At 35.2% G+C, this 18,992-nt stretch overlaps 1 protein-coding gene across 2 annotated transcripts in view; it reads right to left on the bottom strand.

The window, feature by feature from the left end:
• Positions 1–3,807: 3,807 nt before the first annotated feature.
• LOC149789279 (uncharacterized) overlaps positions 3,808–18,992 on the bottom strand; it is a 41,181-nt gene continuing 25,996 nt past the window's right edge. The window contains exons 7-17 of one of the 2 annotated variants that reach the window (XM_089975466.1): positions 18,880–18,953; positions 18,347–18,501; positions 16,840–16,898; positions 15,830–15,907; positions 14,685–14,745; positions 12,695–12,785; positions 10,357–10,535; positions 9,453–9,614; positions 8,597–8,887; positions 7,933–8,067; positions 3,808–6,293 (exon numbers count right to left, since the gene is read on the bottom strand). In XM_089975466.1, coding sequence (XP_089831592.1) covers positions 6,114–6,293; positions 7,933–8,067; positions 8,597–8,887; positions 9,453–9,614; positions 10,357–10,535; positions 12,695–12,785; positions 14,685–14,745; positions 15,830–15,907; positions 16,840–16,898; positions 18,347–18,501; positions 18,880–18,953 — 1,465 coding nt within the window. In that variant the 3' untranslated portion in view covers positions 3,808–6,113. Of the gene's footprint in view, positions 6,294–7,932; positions 8,068–8,596; positions 8,888–9,452; positions 9,665–10,356; positions 10,536–12,694; positions 12,786–14,684; positions 14,746–15,829; positions 15,908–16,839; positions 16,899–18,346; positions 18,502–18,879; positions 18,954–18,992 lie in introns of those variants that run through there. The other variant, XM_089975467.1, reaches the window with a different exon arrangement.

Raw genomic sequence — 18,992 nt, 5'->3', positions numbered from 1 at the left:
GTGACTGACTCTTTATACAACCGAGTGAAGAATTAACACGACGGAGCAGAATGTGGAAAAATAGGAACTTGGAGTTGTGTGCAATTTGAGAACCTGTCATTGGATTTATATGAAAAAGCACAATAATATCAGCATGCGTAAAGTTTCCTTATTTGTTACACGCAGACATGTAACATGTGTGCGTACCTTTATTATCTTCGTCATATAATACTTTGTCATGAAATCCTATGTATTTGGTAGCAAAATAATAATGCATCAGAAAACATATCATGATATGTAAGCTAAGATACACATTTTCAGAGGGTTCAGTAAAATAAGTCGACCATAACTATTGAAAATTAAACCTTATATTTCCCACTGCAAAATCTAGCGTATTTTGTACGTTTTGAATATAATGAGACACATAAATGTATTAGAGTCTGTACATCGTATTTTTCTACGTTTTGAATATGATATGAGACACATAAGTATATCAGAGTCTATACAGCGTATTTTTCTACGTTTTGAATATGATATCAGACACATAAATGTATTAGAGTCTGAACAGCGTATTTTTCTACGTTTTGAATATAATATGAGACACATAAATGTATTAGTCTGTACATCGTATTTTTCTTCGTTTTGAATATAATATGAGGCACATAACTGTATTAGTCTGTACATCGTATTTTTCTACGTTTTGAATATAATATGAGACACATAAATGTATTAGTCTGTACATCGTATTTTTCTACGTTTTGAATATAATATGAGGCACATAACTGTATTAGTCTGTACATCGTATTTTTCTACGTTTTGAATATAACATGAGACACATAAATGTATTAGTCTGTACATCGTATTTTTCTTCGTTTTGAATATAATATGAGGCACATAACTGTATTAGTCTGTACATCGTATTTTTTCTACGTTTTGAATATAATATGAGACACATAAATGTATTAGAGTCTATACAGAGTACTTTTCTACGTTTTGAATATGAAATGAGACACATAAATGTATTTGAGTCTGTACATCATATTTTTCTACGTTTTGACTATGATATGAGACACATAAATGTATTAGAGTCTGTACATCATATTTTTCCACGTTTTGACTATGATATGAGACACATAAATGTATTAGAGTCTGTACAGCGTATTTTTCTACGTTTTGAATATTATATGAGACACATAAATGTATTAGAGTCTGTACAGCGTATTTTTCTACGTTTTGAATATGATATGAGACACATAAATATATTAGAGTCTGTACAGTAACTGACTGAAAAAGAGGATCTGATTGTCTGTGTATGTGTGTATGGTGGTGTTGGTGGGGGCAGATAGATTTCTCGAACACATAAAAACAACATTAGAAATTCACTTCCATACAATGTGCTTTTATCAGCAAAACTAACATCCAAACACCATATTATCTAGAACCATTAATGAAATTGCATACTCACATTAAGGACTTAACTTTATTGTAAAATGTTGTAATTATCACAAAGAAACAACAACAAAACAACATTGTTCACTTAATTCTAACACTATATGCGTCTTCAACGTCTGCTTCGAAAATAGAAATATACATCTGTGTGTATCGAGACTATTCCCCCTCTACAACAGCCAAGTCCCTCTCGCCAATCGCAGACCAAAGTCTTCCAAAACTTGGGTCATTTTTCATGAATTTGTATCCATTTTTAAAACGTTGAAACCACCTCAGAATCCTAGGATATAATGGAGAATTGCATCCGTAAACTTTATCCAAGTCGATTTGATATCCTTGGGAGAGAACCATGAGAGCTCCTTGATTTTATATTATGCTCTTTGCTCAGTAGAAGAATTGTTCTCCTTCTCCGGCATTGCTACATCACTTTCATGTACCCATCTTATATATTTACAGATGACTGGCTTGCTCCTGAACGTCTTATACAACATTATTTTGCCTATTGATTGTCGTTATATTTATTCATAGATTGAAATAAGCAAAACTACTATAACAAAATGTTTATAACTCTTGGAAAGCCTATCGCACGAATTCCTGTTGTAAGGAGCACTTTTTGTATCTTGTTGCCAAGTGTCGTATCTCCACCTATATATCTTTGTCACGGAGTGGCGATGATGATGAATGAGATCTCCCATCCAGTGGTTTATCTACCAACGCGTCATGCGTCAAATACGCAGACTTTTCTGATTTCACGCAAAAAAATAGTCGCTGGTACGTAAATTGACGCACCCAAATGTTACGTTTTACTCATTAACCAAAATACAAAGGTTCGGCCTAATAATCGTCGCCAGTAGATAAACTGACGCACCCCAATGTTATGTTTTGTTGATTAAAACAAAATTAAGGTTTGGTTTAACTTCTTTAATGGCTCGATTACAACTCTTCCAAACGGAAAACACGCGCACATCAGTTTCTTATGCTAATGTTATCATAGCACATAGGGTTAAAACTGAGCGTGGAGCCGAGAGCTGACCTTATGTGACCTGTAACTGTCACATCATTTGTAACAACAGGATGTTAGAATCGTATCATCACCATATCCAAGAAAGAGGTGGACAATAAACACGTGATTTTAAAGTGACTCTCACGAGAAACTATTCTTTCATGCGTACCTTTGCCTTGCGTTGTTCCAATATGCTGTCAGCATTCGATTGAAAATGGCCTCCATGGCAAAAATAATTAAAAGAGAACCAAAACAAACGAAATTATCTTTTGGACCGCTTTTATGACTGACCGATGATAATAGTATTGTTGTAGAACCTTCATCATGCAAAGATGAGGTAATTTTTACTCGTAAGATAAAATATAGTTTGTGCGGCACTGGTTGAAAACACAGCTGGCAACGTTTTCCAAATGAATTTAAGTCGAGTGAAGACTGTGAAAGTTAAGACGCCTTTATATTTTGCCATATATCTACTGATGCTAAAAAAAATCAACCATGACCAAATGTTCAAAAATCAATAACTTTCAGAACAGTACACTGGCAAGGCATGCTTGGTTGCCAGAACACAAACTGCTAATTGAAGGTACACAACACCAGGAAGATTTGAATGTAGGGTTACAAAAACATTCTTTCAAACTAGATAGAAAAAATGAAGGTGCAACATCAGTGTGTACATTGGCTGAGTGTAGATGACATACCTTGCTTTAAAATACAAATAGCTTCCTTATTTAATACACCACTTAGAGGCTGAAGAATTTGATGCCATTGGCATTTTGAAGAATTATGCCAGTCAGTATGACTCGGCTACTACCTGTTCTGAGTTACTGGAGCACCTATCAAACGTTTTTGAGGATAGTCTAACACGTAAATGCAAAATTTGTGATTTATGACAGCAATGTCAGATGAAAGCACTGACATAGCCAACAATAAACACATTGTCATATATGCTCAGATTATGTCTGATGACATGAAACCTTCAACAAGATTTTTAACAAATATATAACGTTCTAATGCTTCTGGCGAGGGAATTGCCTTATTGGCTTTAGTCACATTATATAACTAATATTTTTGTTGTGTATTTAAATAATATATATTTTAAAAAACTACTGAAAACTGATCATCGGCTTGAATAAGACTCATAGGCTTGGATTTGACTCACTGTTTTTTGCCTTGATGAGTCAAATGACTTACATGAAGCCATGTGTAGATAAAACACTGCCCACCCCTTATGGCTTTTGGTTATCGTTAATGAGGAAATGATCCACCTCTGTGTAATTGCCCGGATCGAGTAAATATAAATATAAACTATGAAATTACTGGATGGAACAACATAGATCTGAGTAGAGATATGGAATAAAATAACAAGAACGCCCAACTGTAGCATATACAATTTAATCAACTACATGAACAAAATGAAATTGAGCAAGACATAGTTAGAAATAGTTAGAAAATTTATGCGAAATTCAATTAGCCGTTTCGTTATACTGATGAAACAAATTTCATCATATAATCGAGTGACTGATCGAAATCAAATTGCCCAGCCGAAATAAGTGTCAGGTTTTTCCCCTCTGGGATTGACCAATACCCCCCTCTCTTATGCGTAAGATATCGTCTATCGAAATTCAGCAGAACTGAGCTACGGTCATTTCGCAACCTAATTCACACTCACAATGCTATTAATGTGAATGTATGTATTTTCTTGAGACTGCTCTACATGACATAAGTAACTCTCTTGGATAAACCATCTCACTCTGCTGTGACTATATATTACCATCTGAACTTTGTCGACACACGTTCTTGATACTAACCTTTCGATTCTCGGTAGGAAAATATTCACAACTTAAATACACAACGAATTAATGGACTTCACTCCTTGTACAAACTTCGTTACTTTGCTAATTAGCTATTCATTGACATACAGTGACATATATTTCCAGACATAGAAAATTCAATTCTCAGCATACATGATACAAATATGTGAAGACAGATAATTTAGATCTTACCAGAAATGCATCAAGCCTTTGTGATGCATGATTTTTATTACATTCAAAACAATTAAATCCGACGTCATTAATATATTACATGAGTTGTATAACATTTGAGACAAAATGCATGCAGTTACTTCTGAACTCAAGGAAAAATTGATGCATAAATACAAAATGAATAAATTCAACAAATGATTACAAACTTACATTAATGAACATACGCATCTACACATTCCTTAGACAATCTAACGAGAAATATTTATTAGTTCGTGAGGGGAATTTCTTAAAAGCCTGAATTCCGTCTGAAAACACCCCCTCGTTTAGCTTTGCCAATCAGGATTATTTTCTTTACCCGACAAAAAAAAGTGTGTCACTCCATGAATCGTACTCTCTAGGCATCCTTTATTAATAACTATTCTGAAAAATATTATTTTATAAGACATATTTCAAATGGCACAGAAAGTCAGAAATTTTTCCCTGGTTTGTCTCAACTGATGTCATTTACCTCTATTGCCCTTGCGTTAACGTTAGCATCTTCCATGTCTCTGATTTTTTTAAAATCACTGTCTGGAAGACCATGTACCGCATGATGCAGATAGGTAATGCAAATGACTGTTTTCGTGTATTTAGAAAATATACTCAAAATTACACAAAGTACATTAGTTTTTACTCTTTTACGAAAAATTGGCATTACTATAATCGGAATGTGCACTTATGAAACTTTAACTCATAACGTTACGAACAGAAATCTTAGATGATGCTGGTGGTAATATAAAACTGGAAACATATTTCCCTGTACACATTACAAAAATTGATGATGAAGCTCTAACATGGTTTACGACATTTTTAATGTATCGAAATTTAAGAAAAATCGAGATTTTTGAAATTCTAATTTCTTTATTTGGTAAAATTAGAGATTTTACCTATGAACATGCAGTGTATTATGACAAAGAGTAAGTACAGTTTATCAAAACTGCACAGCGAAGAGCGTATTATTCTGGTCTCACATTCTCGCTATGAACTGAGACTATCCAACTAATACAATCTGATGACCATTCTCGCCATGAATTGAAACTATCCAACTGGTACAATCTGATGACCATTCTCGCCATGAACCTAGACCATCCAGCTAATACAATCTGATGATCATTCTCGCCAAAAACTGAGACTATCCAACTGATAGTATCTGATGACCATTCCCGCCATGAACTGAGACTATCCAACTGATACAATCTGATGACCATTCTCGACATGAACGTACAAAGAGTCATGTTAATGCATTGGCATTAAGACTGTCTGCAACTCAAAATCTACAAATGGGGATTGCGTTAACTTAGGGATTTCTACTCAGTTCTCCATACAAGATTCCATGTTAATTCTTTCTCATGATAGGTTCATGGTCTTTCTCAACATACATGTATGAGAGTTTCGACTATACACGATGTCCGCCTTTCGATTAATAAACGTAGTTAGTCCATCGTTCATTCTTTTCTTCTTTTGAACGTTTCTGAGAATTAAATATTCATTGAACATTATTCAAACCACAGCTTTAACAATCTCCTGTGCAATGCAAATGAAGTGATTTGTGATGTATGAACACTATGTCTACATTTATGTCTGCGCATCCTTTCCTTGTTTATATTCAAGAGAAATAAAATAAAAATGCATTAAATTTATTTTTTTACATCAATTTCACGTCATTTTTCTTTCGCAACGTATATAGTCATTCGAGGCAATGTACGTGCATCATTAAGGTCCACCTTCCGAACTTTGACTCTAGTAAGCACATCGCTGAAGACCTGTTTCTTGTGAAAATTCCAGAGAATCTGAGATTCTAAGTTTTGTTGCAGTTCCTTGTCAGAGGGATACGGGAATGTCTGTAAGAAAACAAAGACACAAATGTCATGAGCGCTATGGTTTTTATTTCACGTGGCTTGTAAAGGAGGCATTTACCAAAAAATGATCAGATGTGACAATGACGCGTGCGGTTGATATTTAGTCAATGTTGCCTTTAACATCGGTGAATAAATTGCGTACATCCAGTTCATTTCTACATGCTAAGCAATAACGTTATCCATTCTAATAATCGAATAAGCTGGTTATTGTAGTTTTATCGGCGACTTGCTATTGCCATGTATAGTTGCATCGACAACTTCCTATTGCCATGTGTAGTTATATCGACAACTTGATATTGCCATGTATAGTTGCATCGACAACTTCCTATTGCCAATTGAAGTTTGATCGACAACTTGCTATTACCACGTGTAGTTGTGTCGTTGTGTGTGTGATTTGTATTTTTAACGTAACTTTAACAATTTTTCAGTCATATCGCTACGATGTCTGCAGTGTGGCACTGGCGCATCATTCCGCAGACATGTAGCATGATTTCCCACCCAGTCACATTATCCTGACACTAGGTTGACCAGTCATAACACCAACCTCTTAATGCTGTACCATTTTTGTAAGAATTTGGTATGACTCGACCGGGGATCATACCCACGACCTCCCGCATCCGAGGCGGACGCTCTAACCACTAGGCCACCAGAGCGGTCAGTTGTATCGATAACTTGCTATTGCCATGTGTAGCTGCATCCACAACTTTCTTTCACGATGTCAGATTTGATTAGTATCACTTTATGGGACCATATTTGTAATTGGACCATCAGTTTATGGCAAATTTTACAACAGATTTGACACAAACAAGTTTACCTTGACTTGATGACAGACAGATGGCACATACAATAACAAAATAAAAATACATTTAACCTCTGTTGCAAATGATTGTTTCGGGAGACAATCACACGATAACCTTGTGTAAAATCCAAATGGAAGATCAGTTTATTTTTGGAGAGCTTAGAAGGTGCTTGGCCTTGTCAAAATAAAATATTATTGTAATATGAACGTTGTTTTTGCTTTGTTTTGTGTGTGAGAAATCTCTCTCTCTCTCTCTCTCTCTCTCTCTGGAAGGAACGCTTACATTCTGCAGTAATAGTTGTTGTTGTCGTAGAGTTTAACGCCATTTTTCAGCACACGATAGGCTATACATGGCGGACAGTATTAATGGTGGAGGAAGAAACCGGGAAACCCTCGGAAAGTACCACGACCCTCGAGAAGCAACTGGCAAGCTTTATCACATACCCACATTGGCCGAATCAGAGACTCGAACCCACGCAGACAGAGGTGAGATGGCAGTGATCCGTAACGGTGAGCGCTTTAGACCACTCGGCCACTCGGGGCCCCTCTGCAGTAATAGAGTGAGAGTGGTAATATGATGATCTAAATAATTAAACAAGCAGTTCAAGGAAAAACACAATTTAGTTATATGTTGCCTTGTTGGCAGGTATTCTTTACATCCAGGTGAAATATATCAGCATAGTTGGGATACGGAATGTATATACATCTGTCTTTATGATGCGTTGGCGCTTTTCTTTTTCAGAGGTGTTGGCCGAGTCCAGTTACATTTTATCAGACTTACAGACTTTAAAACAAGAAGAAAATATAAAACAAATACTGTACCATTTCTCTGAGTCGAACCATATGTGCATATGATGCATGCTCCAAGAAAAATTTCTTGTCTATCATGATGCATTCTACGCCATTGCTGACGAGGCTAAAAGAAGGCTGCTTTTCAAACAGTATCTCGCACAAACCCTGAAAGTGAAAAACTGGGAGAATATGATGAACATGGAAAATGTAAATTAGTTTGTGGCTGTGCGATCGTAGCATTCCTAGAGATGTCCCAGATGACCATGCCTCTTGCAAATCAATCAGTTTCATCATGGACACCACGGGGTAAATGTATGAACCGCTGGTGCATTTATGCAACAGGATACGCTGGATATGTTGGTTTCGCATACGTTTGCAATTCTGGGGTTCACATTTGAAAGTTTAAGGTAAATTAAGGTACGAGGCAACCGACTGGAATATTTATAAAATTATCTACTTTACTGACCCTAATAAAAAAAAGATTTTGATTATTTAGAAATGGCTTTTAAAGGTATATGCTAACTGTATGCTAACTGTATATAACCATCTTGTTAATTATATGCGCAGCGAAAAAAAGTTGATTCGTTAATTTCTCTAGTTTGTTTCAAATTTAAAGATTTGACCATGTTATAACGACTACATGCATACATCGTGATATATATAAAAATAATTTGTTAGAAAAAAACCCACTCACAAAGACTTGTCCTTTAACCAATGTCCGAACATTGACGAAAAGTGACGGTTTCTCGGGTGGTTTCGGTCGCAGATTTTTCATGGGACTGTCGGCTATTGAAGAGGGGTCAATATCATTCCAATCGTTTACGTTTTGCTGCGCAGTCGAAAAGCTATTGCTGTCACGTGACCCAGTTGTTGCGTCCGAGCGTGGAGGTATTGCTTCTGCCTTTCCAGGCTCTCTTGATAGCAATCCCAGGGATGAACTTTTGCCAGAGTCTGCACCTAGTCTGTTCTTTGTCAGGAATGGGCCCTTAATGTAAATGAAACGGTAAGCATATCCAATTAAGCGTCCTTTGATGAAATACATGAGTTTGAATGCTTCATTTTCCACCGGCAAAATTATGTTTTCTTTGTTATCTTGTTCTTATTGTGAATAAGAAATTAACATTTTTTTGTTCAGTATCAAATTATATAGAAGAATTACCATTACATATTCTTGAATCTATGTGCTTGACCTGTTACATTTAAAGAATAGACTTGTGCCTCTCAAAGGCGTATCTGTTACATTCGATGGTCTGGGGATTTACATTCTAAGATGGTTATAAAAAAACTGATAATAGAAACCAGTCCAACTTGTTTGAATGGGCACCTCCATATACAGTATTCGTGCTTATAAAGGACATTTAAAATATTAAAAAAAATTAAACTTTGATGACATTATCACCTGAATATAAGGATGCCTATTCACAAATGACAAAGTTAAACGTGTTTCCTTAAGATTAATTAAGTAATTTTAGATCTACCAATATAGACGTAACAAACAAACAAACAAAAACATGTAAAAGTACCGTACATGTATCAATTAGTTTTACTACCTTAGCAACTAGATTTCTAAGTGAGGATTGTGACAGATGATGCTGGGTTGCTTCCTTCATTTCTCCCATAATTGCGGAGGCTGTACCAATCTCTTCTTCCAACTTTTCATCGCCACTGTCAGCCATCTTTCCCGGCCCAGCAATCTCTCGGGTGATGCGACTCTGGTTTATGAACATTGTAACAAAGGTTATTCAAACATTCCTTTGCCCGTCTGTAATTATGAAATAAATAACCCAGTACTTTCACCCATCTTACCATTCAAATATTCGTCTAGCTAACTATCAGCAACACATCACTTAATCATCAACGACAGACAAAGATCAGTGGTAACTTAAAGAACAGGTGTCCAAAGATAAATATCAATAATTTAGCAAATCATACGCAAACACTTCTAAGAGGATTATTTTTTTTATATCTCCGTTGACTAATTTAATGATTCGGAGATAATACAATCATGGTACGATGACGTATCTAGACTTTACAATGGGTTACAATGACGTATATAGACTAAACCAACTGGACGCTTCCTGTACAAGAGACTCTAAGCGAAACAAGTCGGCTTCTTTAAAACTACAAAAGCCAAATAAGAAATGTATAAAGAGATTTTCCTCATGCAAGTTTGATGAAAATCATTATTTTAGAAGAAGAAAAAAATTACAAAGCAGTCAGATGTTTAACATTAAGGTAAAATAAATATAGCTGAATCTGACTGGCAGCACTGCCTATTACACGGAAATATAATCTTTCAGCTGAATTAGGCAAAACCAGTCCGAATTTCTGTCTGGCCACAATTAAGTTAAACATGGTTTATGACATGCATTGTTTCTCTCATCATCATTTTGATTTGTTATGCTCATTATTTTCGTGATCATGTTATAGAATTGAGAGGTTAAACTGTCCTACCTCTTCATACATTTGTTTTTGTTTCTTGTAGGCGGTGTTGGTAGCGATGTTGATCTCGGGAAGCGCGAGGTATCGGATGTGAAGGTTTCGCTGCTTTGTTTCTTGGGTAAACTTCTCGTGTAGGAGCTCTATCTGTTCCTTATGGCTGAGACAGATCTCATTATTGGACATGCTCAGTACTGAAACCAGACGGGGAAGCTAACTTCATCATTCGGAATGTTGTCGTAGAAAGCAAATGATTGTTAGTAAGGAAGATTAGAAAGGAAAAGACAAATGTATCACATTCACACTATTTTTACTCATATCTGGTTGGCATGCAAACCTAAACAGGGATTAAACTAGAACTTTTGGAATGGGTTATTTTCATTGATAAACCGAGAATTATAAGCCCGTAAATACTAGGACAGGAAATATATTCAGGAATTTCGAGCAGACTTATTTCTACTCCATAATCAAAATGTATGACGAGAAATATTTCAGCTGAAATATTATGCTATTATTGCACGCATACATTTTGAGCATGGTTATGAAAAAGGACCATGCGAATATAGTAACTTAATCTCTCTAAAGTACTGTGTTCTGTTCTAGACAAGAAGGTGAACATCACTATTCGCTAGGTTTTATATTTTTTCATAAACGATGTGAGGTTTACACATAATATGAGGTCAATACATAATCTGAGCTTTATAGATAATATGAAGTTTATAAATAATATGAGGTTTATACATAATATAAGGTTTAAACTTAAGATGAGGTTTATATATGTAATATAAGATTTATAAATAATATGAAGTTTATAAATAATATGAGGTTTACACATAATATAAGGTATAAAAGTAAGATGAGGTTTATATATGTAATATAAGGTTTATAAATAATATGAAGTTTATAAATAATATGAGGTTTACACATAATATAAGGTTTAAACGTAAGATGAGGTTTATATATGTAATATAACGTTTATAAATAATATGAAGTTTATGCGTAAGATAAGGTTTATACATGAGGTTTATAATGCTATGTGGTTCATAAATCATATTGGGTTTATACATAATACGGTTTATAAAAATGTAATGACCATGGCTAGAGTCACAATGACTCGGATATTATTTTCGCACTTTGCTTCTTTTAAGTTTATTTTTTTTATAAATATGGTACATATGAATATGAATTATAATGTTTACTTACAAAGCATAGCAATGATATTCATCTCTAATGTATATGGACTATCAAACTAGCAGCCAATCCTGGCAACCGATCTTAACATGTGTAATCTATTTTCGAGGTGGAGGTTCTTTCTGTAAAACGTCTTTGAAAGTCTGTCATAAAGTTTCCAGATCGCACTGTTTAGCTTATCTGCTACACATAGTATGCTCTTATGCAATTGCTATTTGTAATTTCTGTAAAATGCCTACAAATTCATGACGAGAAAAGTCCGTGTATATCCTTGTATCACGATGTCCGCCATTTTGGATTACATTACTTCTACACGAATCGATTCAATTATTCAAGACTTAAGTTATCATCAAGTTTAATTTCATATACACATGGGCTCATAAAATGTTCTTATTCATTTCATAGACAAGACCTGCAGTATTAAAATACTTATTGTTATGTAATTTATGTATTTGCAATGTTGACATTGTATACCATGCAGAAACTGTATTGTTTACTATCCAATTCACGACATACCATACAAGACACTGATTGGTTACATGGGTTGCCATGCCTTCAGTGATTGGTTGAATTGTCTCACGTGGTGTCTGGGAAAGGTTATAAATAGGGGAGCGCTGTCTTTCGGCGCCAAAATTCAAAGTGACAAAGAAAAAAGAAACAGTGTCGAGTTTGTACATTTTGGATCTTTAAATATAGCACATTTTACAATATCAAATAAGCAAGAATAATATATTTATTTGAACAAAAAACGATTGTAACAGTTATCTCCCGCCACACCTGACAGCCCACCCACCCCCCTTCCAGTTTGTTATATTAGAATTACATAATCTGGTTGTACACAATAACTTTAAACATTGTCAAATTGTTCTCGATTTTATGTTGATGATATAACCCCTCTTCCATCGAAAAAAACCCCCAAGCTTTTGACCTTTTCGAACATAACACTCTCTGTTCCTATGTACAAATATATGTAGCACCCTTAAGGACCAAAAAGGGCCTAACACTACAATGGAAGCTCAACATTTCAGTTATACAATATAGGTTGTAACATATCGACATTTGTACAAAATGTATAACGTATTTCAGTATAATCAATATTGACAGAGTGAACCGAACGATGGAACAACTTTTTCCAAATCTCAAACTGACTTTTCAAACTTACTATCGTCTCTAAGATCACTATGCAAGTTTTCCTGAGGTACCTGCTTCATCGGATCAACGTGATAGAGTTTCTTTAGAATGCTTGCACTTCCCTGAAATGGTATCATTTGTAAAAATAAAACAAAATAGTAGAAAAATGCATTTCAACAATAATTTTAAAAAATGTCATGTACACGCCAAAGTGCAACGCGTCTTGAAATTATAAACGAAATAACATGGGCACGTGTCTGGTCACTTCTTTGGGATACATACATGAGTGACATATTAAAATAGACTTGGAGTAGAATATATAAGCAATTCTCTGCTTAGCAAAGACAAATAAGTATGTAAATTCTCTAACGGATTTCAATAATGCATTAACCTTTTAATTTTGCATTGTGATAGTAAATATTTAATTTCTTATGCAGATTTTGGCGTTTTAACTATTCATTCACTACTTTTCTGTACAGCTACTCTAGATGATGTCATCAATCGCGTTAGTACCGTGACGTCATCTTGGTCGACCGTAGAAAGTCCTAATGATCGACGAGTAGGGTAAAATAAAGAATGTAGTACTAGTGGACTTCACGTCAAGCAAGTCGGAGAAAGAAGTAAAACTAGCATAATAGCTATCAAAGTTCATTAAATGATCCGGAACAGAGATACAGAGGTCGTAATACTCCTAACGGAAACACTAGAGTAGTGGGGGGGGGGGGGCTTCACTACTCACTGGGATAGTATCTCAAAGACTCAGAAATCAAATACATGGCTCGTACTAGTACTAATATTAGTACCCTTACTCGTACCTTGTGGACAGGGTACTAACATGAGCATATACGCGTTAATGGAGCAAGCCGGGTGTGATTCACACCCGACGCTCTTTTAGCCTAATAATAACACTTTAAACATATTCCTTGCATATAATCCAATAAATTGAGTAGTCCTCTTATTTAATACCGGAAGTATCGAAAATCATTGAAGAAATAGTTGTAAAATCTCGTTTACCTTTTTTAGCCGATATTTTCGTTTAGATCGTCCGCCATATTATTTCAAATAATGATTACTTCCGTTCTCAGCCGTGTTTGTTTGTGTGCCATATAATGACATTTACGCCTTATTTGGAAATGTAAACAAATCGTAGTAAAAATTTGGCGCCGTTTGGGTCAGAAATTCTGCGCATTAAAAGTAAATACGGTTTATTGGCAACTTTGAAATTCCACCAAGAAGCGATTATTCGCACTTGATTGATAATAATATAGCGTAGAATATCCAAAATATGGTCTGGCAAGCCTTATGTAGAAATGGGGTCACGGCGAGAGTCTCTCGTTATCTGTCATGGCGGACAGGATTAGGTTAGAGGAGCCATGCCAATTTATTTTATCGTGTAAGGGCTTAATAAATTCAAAATAAGCCAAACTTCTTTCACAACATGATTATACTTATGTAGTTGATTTCTACACTGTTTGTTTTTCTGACTTTAGTGATGATTTTTTTTTGCTCCATTACATGATATGGGATCAGTTCGTAGCCTCCACCACAACAAATCAAGTTGAGGCTACGACATCGTAGCTAGGTTCGTACCAATCCTAACGGGAGGAACACTAGGATAAACACCTAATTGACTCTGAAACAGCTCGAGAAAATTTAAGCAGCAGTATAGCCAGTTCTTCTAAGGACATCAGCACTCATGTGGACAGCAAAAATACAACTTAAAATCACTGATTTCTACGGCCTCAATAAGAAAAAAAGACAAGGAAATATTTTTTAAAAACGAAAAGAGAACCGAAAATAGGTAACAAAAAATAACATTAACACCAAGGACGAAATAGGATTCTTCTACTATTGTTATAATAATGAAAGGTAAATATAACGTTATTCTGAAATTTAACGATGTTGAAAATTCCTGCAGTTGTAGGTCACATTGGATTAAGACAAGCCACATATAGATAGCAGATCGTAGCATTAAGTGTAGATAGTAGCATTAAATGGTCTATTTCAGGCAGTAAACATACCGATCTCACGACAAAAATCCAGCCACTTTCTGTACTATCCCGCACCAATATTGTTCCCCGCCTGCAAGATCGATAAGTTATATTTTCTTCCGCATATGAAGAAAACAATTTAAAAATGATCGATGATTTTAATAAATCCATTATCTCTGTAAGTTAAATGTAGATCCAATTAAGATAATTAAATTCAGTGCGGATTAAGAATGTTGCTATGCACGATCTGAAAGAAGAACCTAAGTTATGTGCTATTTTTATTTTTATGAGTAAAATGTGTTTAATTATGGGAAATAGGTGTTGGGAAGATGTCTCTCAAGCCGAATAATTAGTCACTTAGTAGTTACAGATGTAATACTTAATCGTATTCACGGGATCTTTTTTCTTTTATGTGTAAGTTTCGTAAAGGCTATCTTTGTAGATATTCATTTATAAGTATTTAGTAAATATATATAAAGGAACATTCTATGTATTAGATGTCTGGGACTTGATTTGTGGTACGTGTCATTAAATACCGTTTGGACTGGTACCTTAAATAATGTTAAAGTGAAGTAAGAGAAACCAAACAGGTGTGAATTAGAATCACGTGATGTGTGGTCCTTAGTTTGATTAGAACAATTATTTGTGGTATTAGCGCGTATTTGAATCATTCAGTGACAGCGGATGCTTTCTTAAGATTTTTGAAAATTTGGAGGAAACATCAAGTCAAACTCACGAAGTGTTTAACAGTTTGCTTTAGTTGGGGGACGGGGAATCTGTCGACCTTGATGTGGAATAAACAATTCGGGTGGCGTCACTAGCCAGTTTTTGACCATTGGCTGTTACATTACTGCCATACATGAATTTTTGCTGTTGTTAATATTTTTCAGCCTTTTCGAGGAATTCACTTATAAAAATGAAACACAAAGTTTCAAAGTTGACAAAAATTCACATTACTCTTCTTCATATTTGACTAATATGTAAAAGTAAAAAGATGAAGAGAAAAAGAAAAGATATTGGATAAAGAGAGATAAAAAGTCTGGATTAAATCTATGTTCAAGTTATCATGCTTTTGTGTTTGTGATTTTTAAAAAAAATCTAAGGTAACATAATAATTATTTTAAGGTTACAGAAACAAATAAAGAGGGAAAGGAAGTGAAACAAAATGTCCATACTTGAAAAAGCAGAAAATGAACTTCTTTGGATTCTCGATCAGCTTTTCGATTGGCCATCCATTCATGAAAGATATTGATCTGTAGAGAATAATTAAACGTTTATAAAGTATACTATTCCCTGATGCGAAGTGAAATTAGAAGTTGAGAATGTCATATTAAACCGTAGCATACATAGCTTGTGTCATATCTCTGTTCACATTTACAACTAAAACTAAACTGTCATAACTTGACTGGTTTATCCCATGGATAAAGTGGGAGACTAAACTGTCATAGCTTGACTGGTTTATCCCATGGACAAAGTTAGAGACCATGGTGCATGTGGAGAAGAATAAGTTTTGTTTGACATGCTAAAATTTTTGCTGAATTCTTCAGTGCAATATTTATATTTATTTTTATTTATATCATTGAGTAAATGCCCATCACAGATATATCCAAAAATAAACATTGCATGTACCTCTCTGTCTGTCTGCCTCTCTCTCTCTCTCTCTCTCTCAATCACATACATGTATTACTATTTAGTGTAATAGAATAGAACACTCTTTTTTTTAGGTCTACTGTAAACTGCATCGTAATTTGTACGAAGATTGCTAGGATCAGATTATTTACGGAATAATTCACATATTTTATCATAATCTCCGTCATCCTCCTACTCTGTATGCAAATTGCCAAGTGACACTTGTACAGCGGATTTGGTTCGTAAAGGCTGCCGTTGAAATGATTGATAACCGAGGAGCCAGTAAAGGGGTCAGTAATCAGTAATACCGCTTTCGGACCAGCTGCTGATAGAGCTATATTCTCACGTGAAATCATAATATCAATAACTCTTTGGCAATGATGCGTAATTTATGTAATTGCGCATCAATCTATTCAAATATATTGAGGATTTTCCAGCTAAAACTTCGAGTAAGACCCGTAAAGATTAAACATAATAAGCGAGTGAGGAAAGGTTAATGTCCTGTCTCCTATGTGAGAATTGGATGGATGCTTGTTTGTCTGTCTGTCTGTATTACCTCAAAAACGGATCATCTCGATCTCGTATACCTCCGGACATAAAAGTGTCGATGAAATCCTGAAAATAAATGAATACAGTTTTACTGTATAATGAATCAATACCATCTTAGTGAAAATGTGTGACTATATTAGAAGCAGTCCAAGTGTCACATGTGTACTATTTATGTCGATAACATCTGCTTTGGTGAATGACTCATCTTTTTGTCTGAGGGATTATAACAATGTGCCATGGATCCTTGAGAATACGTTATTTTATTTGCTTATTATTCAACTAATACATTCTGGGGAAGATGATTTTTTAAAACAGAAACGCTCTTCATAATCACAGTGTAATGTTGTTATATATTTCCAGTAATTCCAGTTCGACTTAATGTTCAGTGAAAACTGTTTGGAAAGTGTAAATATAAATGAAAACAAAATGCACCAATAAAAATTGGTTGATTAACCACGTGTTCTGCCGTAATTACATCTGATTAAGTAAGATGCAGCTGCTTCGTTTTTGTTGTTGCTGTTTTCACCATAGTTGGTGGCCTTAACCGATTCGGCCCCGATCCCGTCTGTAGGCGTGATGAGGCTGTACCCTATTTCCAAGCTCTGCAGCATCAAGGTCATTTAACATACACCAACGTGGGTGGTATAAAAAAAGCAGACAGATATAGCTCTAAAATGATATCAAATAATCTGGAAGTTCCAGTTGTACTACAAAATACAGAAAGAAAAAACTCATTTTTTGGACCCGGTTTTTTTCCACCCAAAATTCGCTTGAGATCGGAATGCGATTTTGTGTCCGGATTTTAGACCTTTTGGCCTTAGATCTAAGGCATACCGGTCTTAACTGCACACAGACAGGTGAACCTTTGCAAAAACTAGGATAAGGTGGGCATTTGAAATAAATTGCGGTCTCCATACGAAAATGATGGGTCCATTAAGCGAAAAAAAAAACCTCCAACTTTTACCCTTCTGCTCATGCGCAAGCAAAATAACCAATGGAAAATGATGTTTCTAATACAACCAGGCATTAGTCTCATGGAAAATCTGTTGAAAGCCGATGTATTACGATGTATTCAGAAATAGCCCCACCCCCAAATGTCTTTCCTACGCACATTTCAGGCAAAAACGACAAAAACCTCTGGGGCCGAATGAGTTAATAATCTGTTCCTCGATATCTTCATACTCACTTCTTACGGCTGTTCTCAGAACGTTCTGTGTTCAGCGCCAAAATTAAACGGACCAAAATATTATCGGCGAATATACTGAATTTTATATTAGTTACCGTCTGTACTCGCTTATAAGACAATTCACCTGCAAACTGTACAGGCCGAGATCAGCAAAATGCGCCGGCAGATCTTTGTCTGTGTAGTTTGTTAGGAGTAATAGTAGAACAAAAAATATAGACCCTGATCTGCAGTTGCATAATGCTACAGTTGATCAGGATCTTTGTTTTTGCAGTCTGACTATCTTATAAACGAGTATATACGGTATAAAAAAAATAGGCTTAATCATCACCGTGTCCGCCATACACAGGAGCTCTATTCGTTCTCTGGAAATGACTGTGGTTTCTCGACGGGAGTGATTCATGATGGCAACGTCCCCAAAGCTGTCTCCTCTGTTCAGGAACATTACCGTTTTCACATGGCTACCTTCCAACCGGGATACCACAGCTGAATGAATGAATGAATGAATGAATGAATGATCAACCAAACAGTGAATGACTGAAAAAAAATGCTTGGTAGTAAATTTAAATAAAGAGTGCGCATTATTTGTAATATTTAAGCAAACTGTAATTCTTCACTGCTCAAAAATGAAATTTATATCAAATATGAAACAGCTTAAATTTACATATAAATTGAAGCATTGTCAATTTTGTTCTCATCAATAAGATTGAAAAGGTATGTGTGATTTATTTATTTATTTATCGTCAGCATTTTATTCCGTAGATAACGCGCACATGCGAAATCTGATATGAAAATGTGAAAAATACTGAACAAGAGCCAATTAAAAAGAGGGTGCAATCTATGACAAGGTTTACTAATGCATACCCGAACCAGACAAAATGAAGTAGAAACACAAAGGCACGTGTCCCTCTCGAAGAATCACTCGTTTGGGCTCGAAACTTTAAAGAATTCAAAAATATTAAAATTAGAAAGTAGAA

Source organism: Sinohyriopsis cumingii, chromosome 11 (genome assembly GCF_028554795.1).
Source record: "Sinohyriopsis cumingii isolate HCF-2022 chromosome 11, ASM2855479v2, whole genome shotgun sequence".
Lineage (NCBI taxonomy): Eukaryota > Metazoa > Mollusca > Bivalvia > Unionida > Unionidae > Sinohyriopsis > Sinohyriopsis cumingii.
The sequence above is the reverse complement of the archived record's forward strand: the minus strand, read 5'-3'. Positions and strand labels throughout refer to the sequence as shown.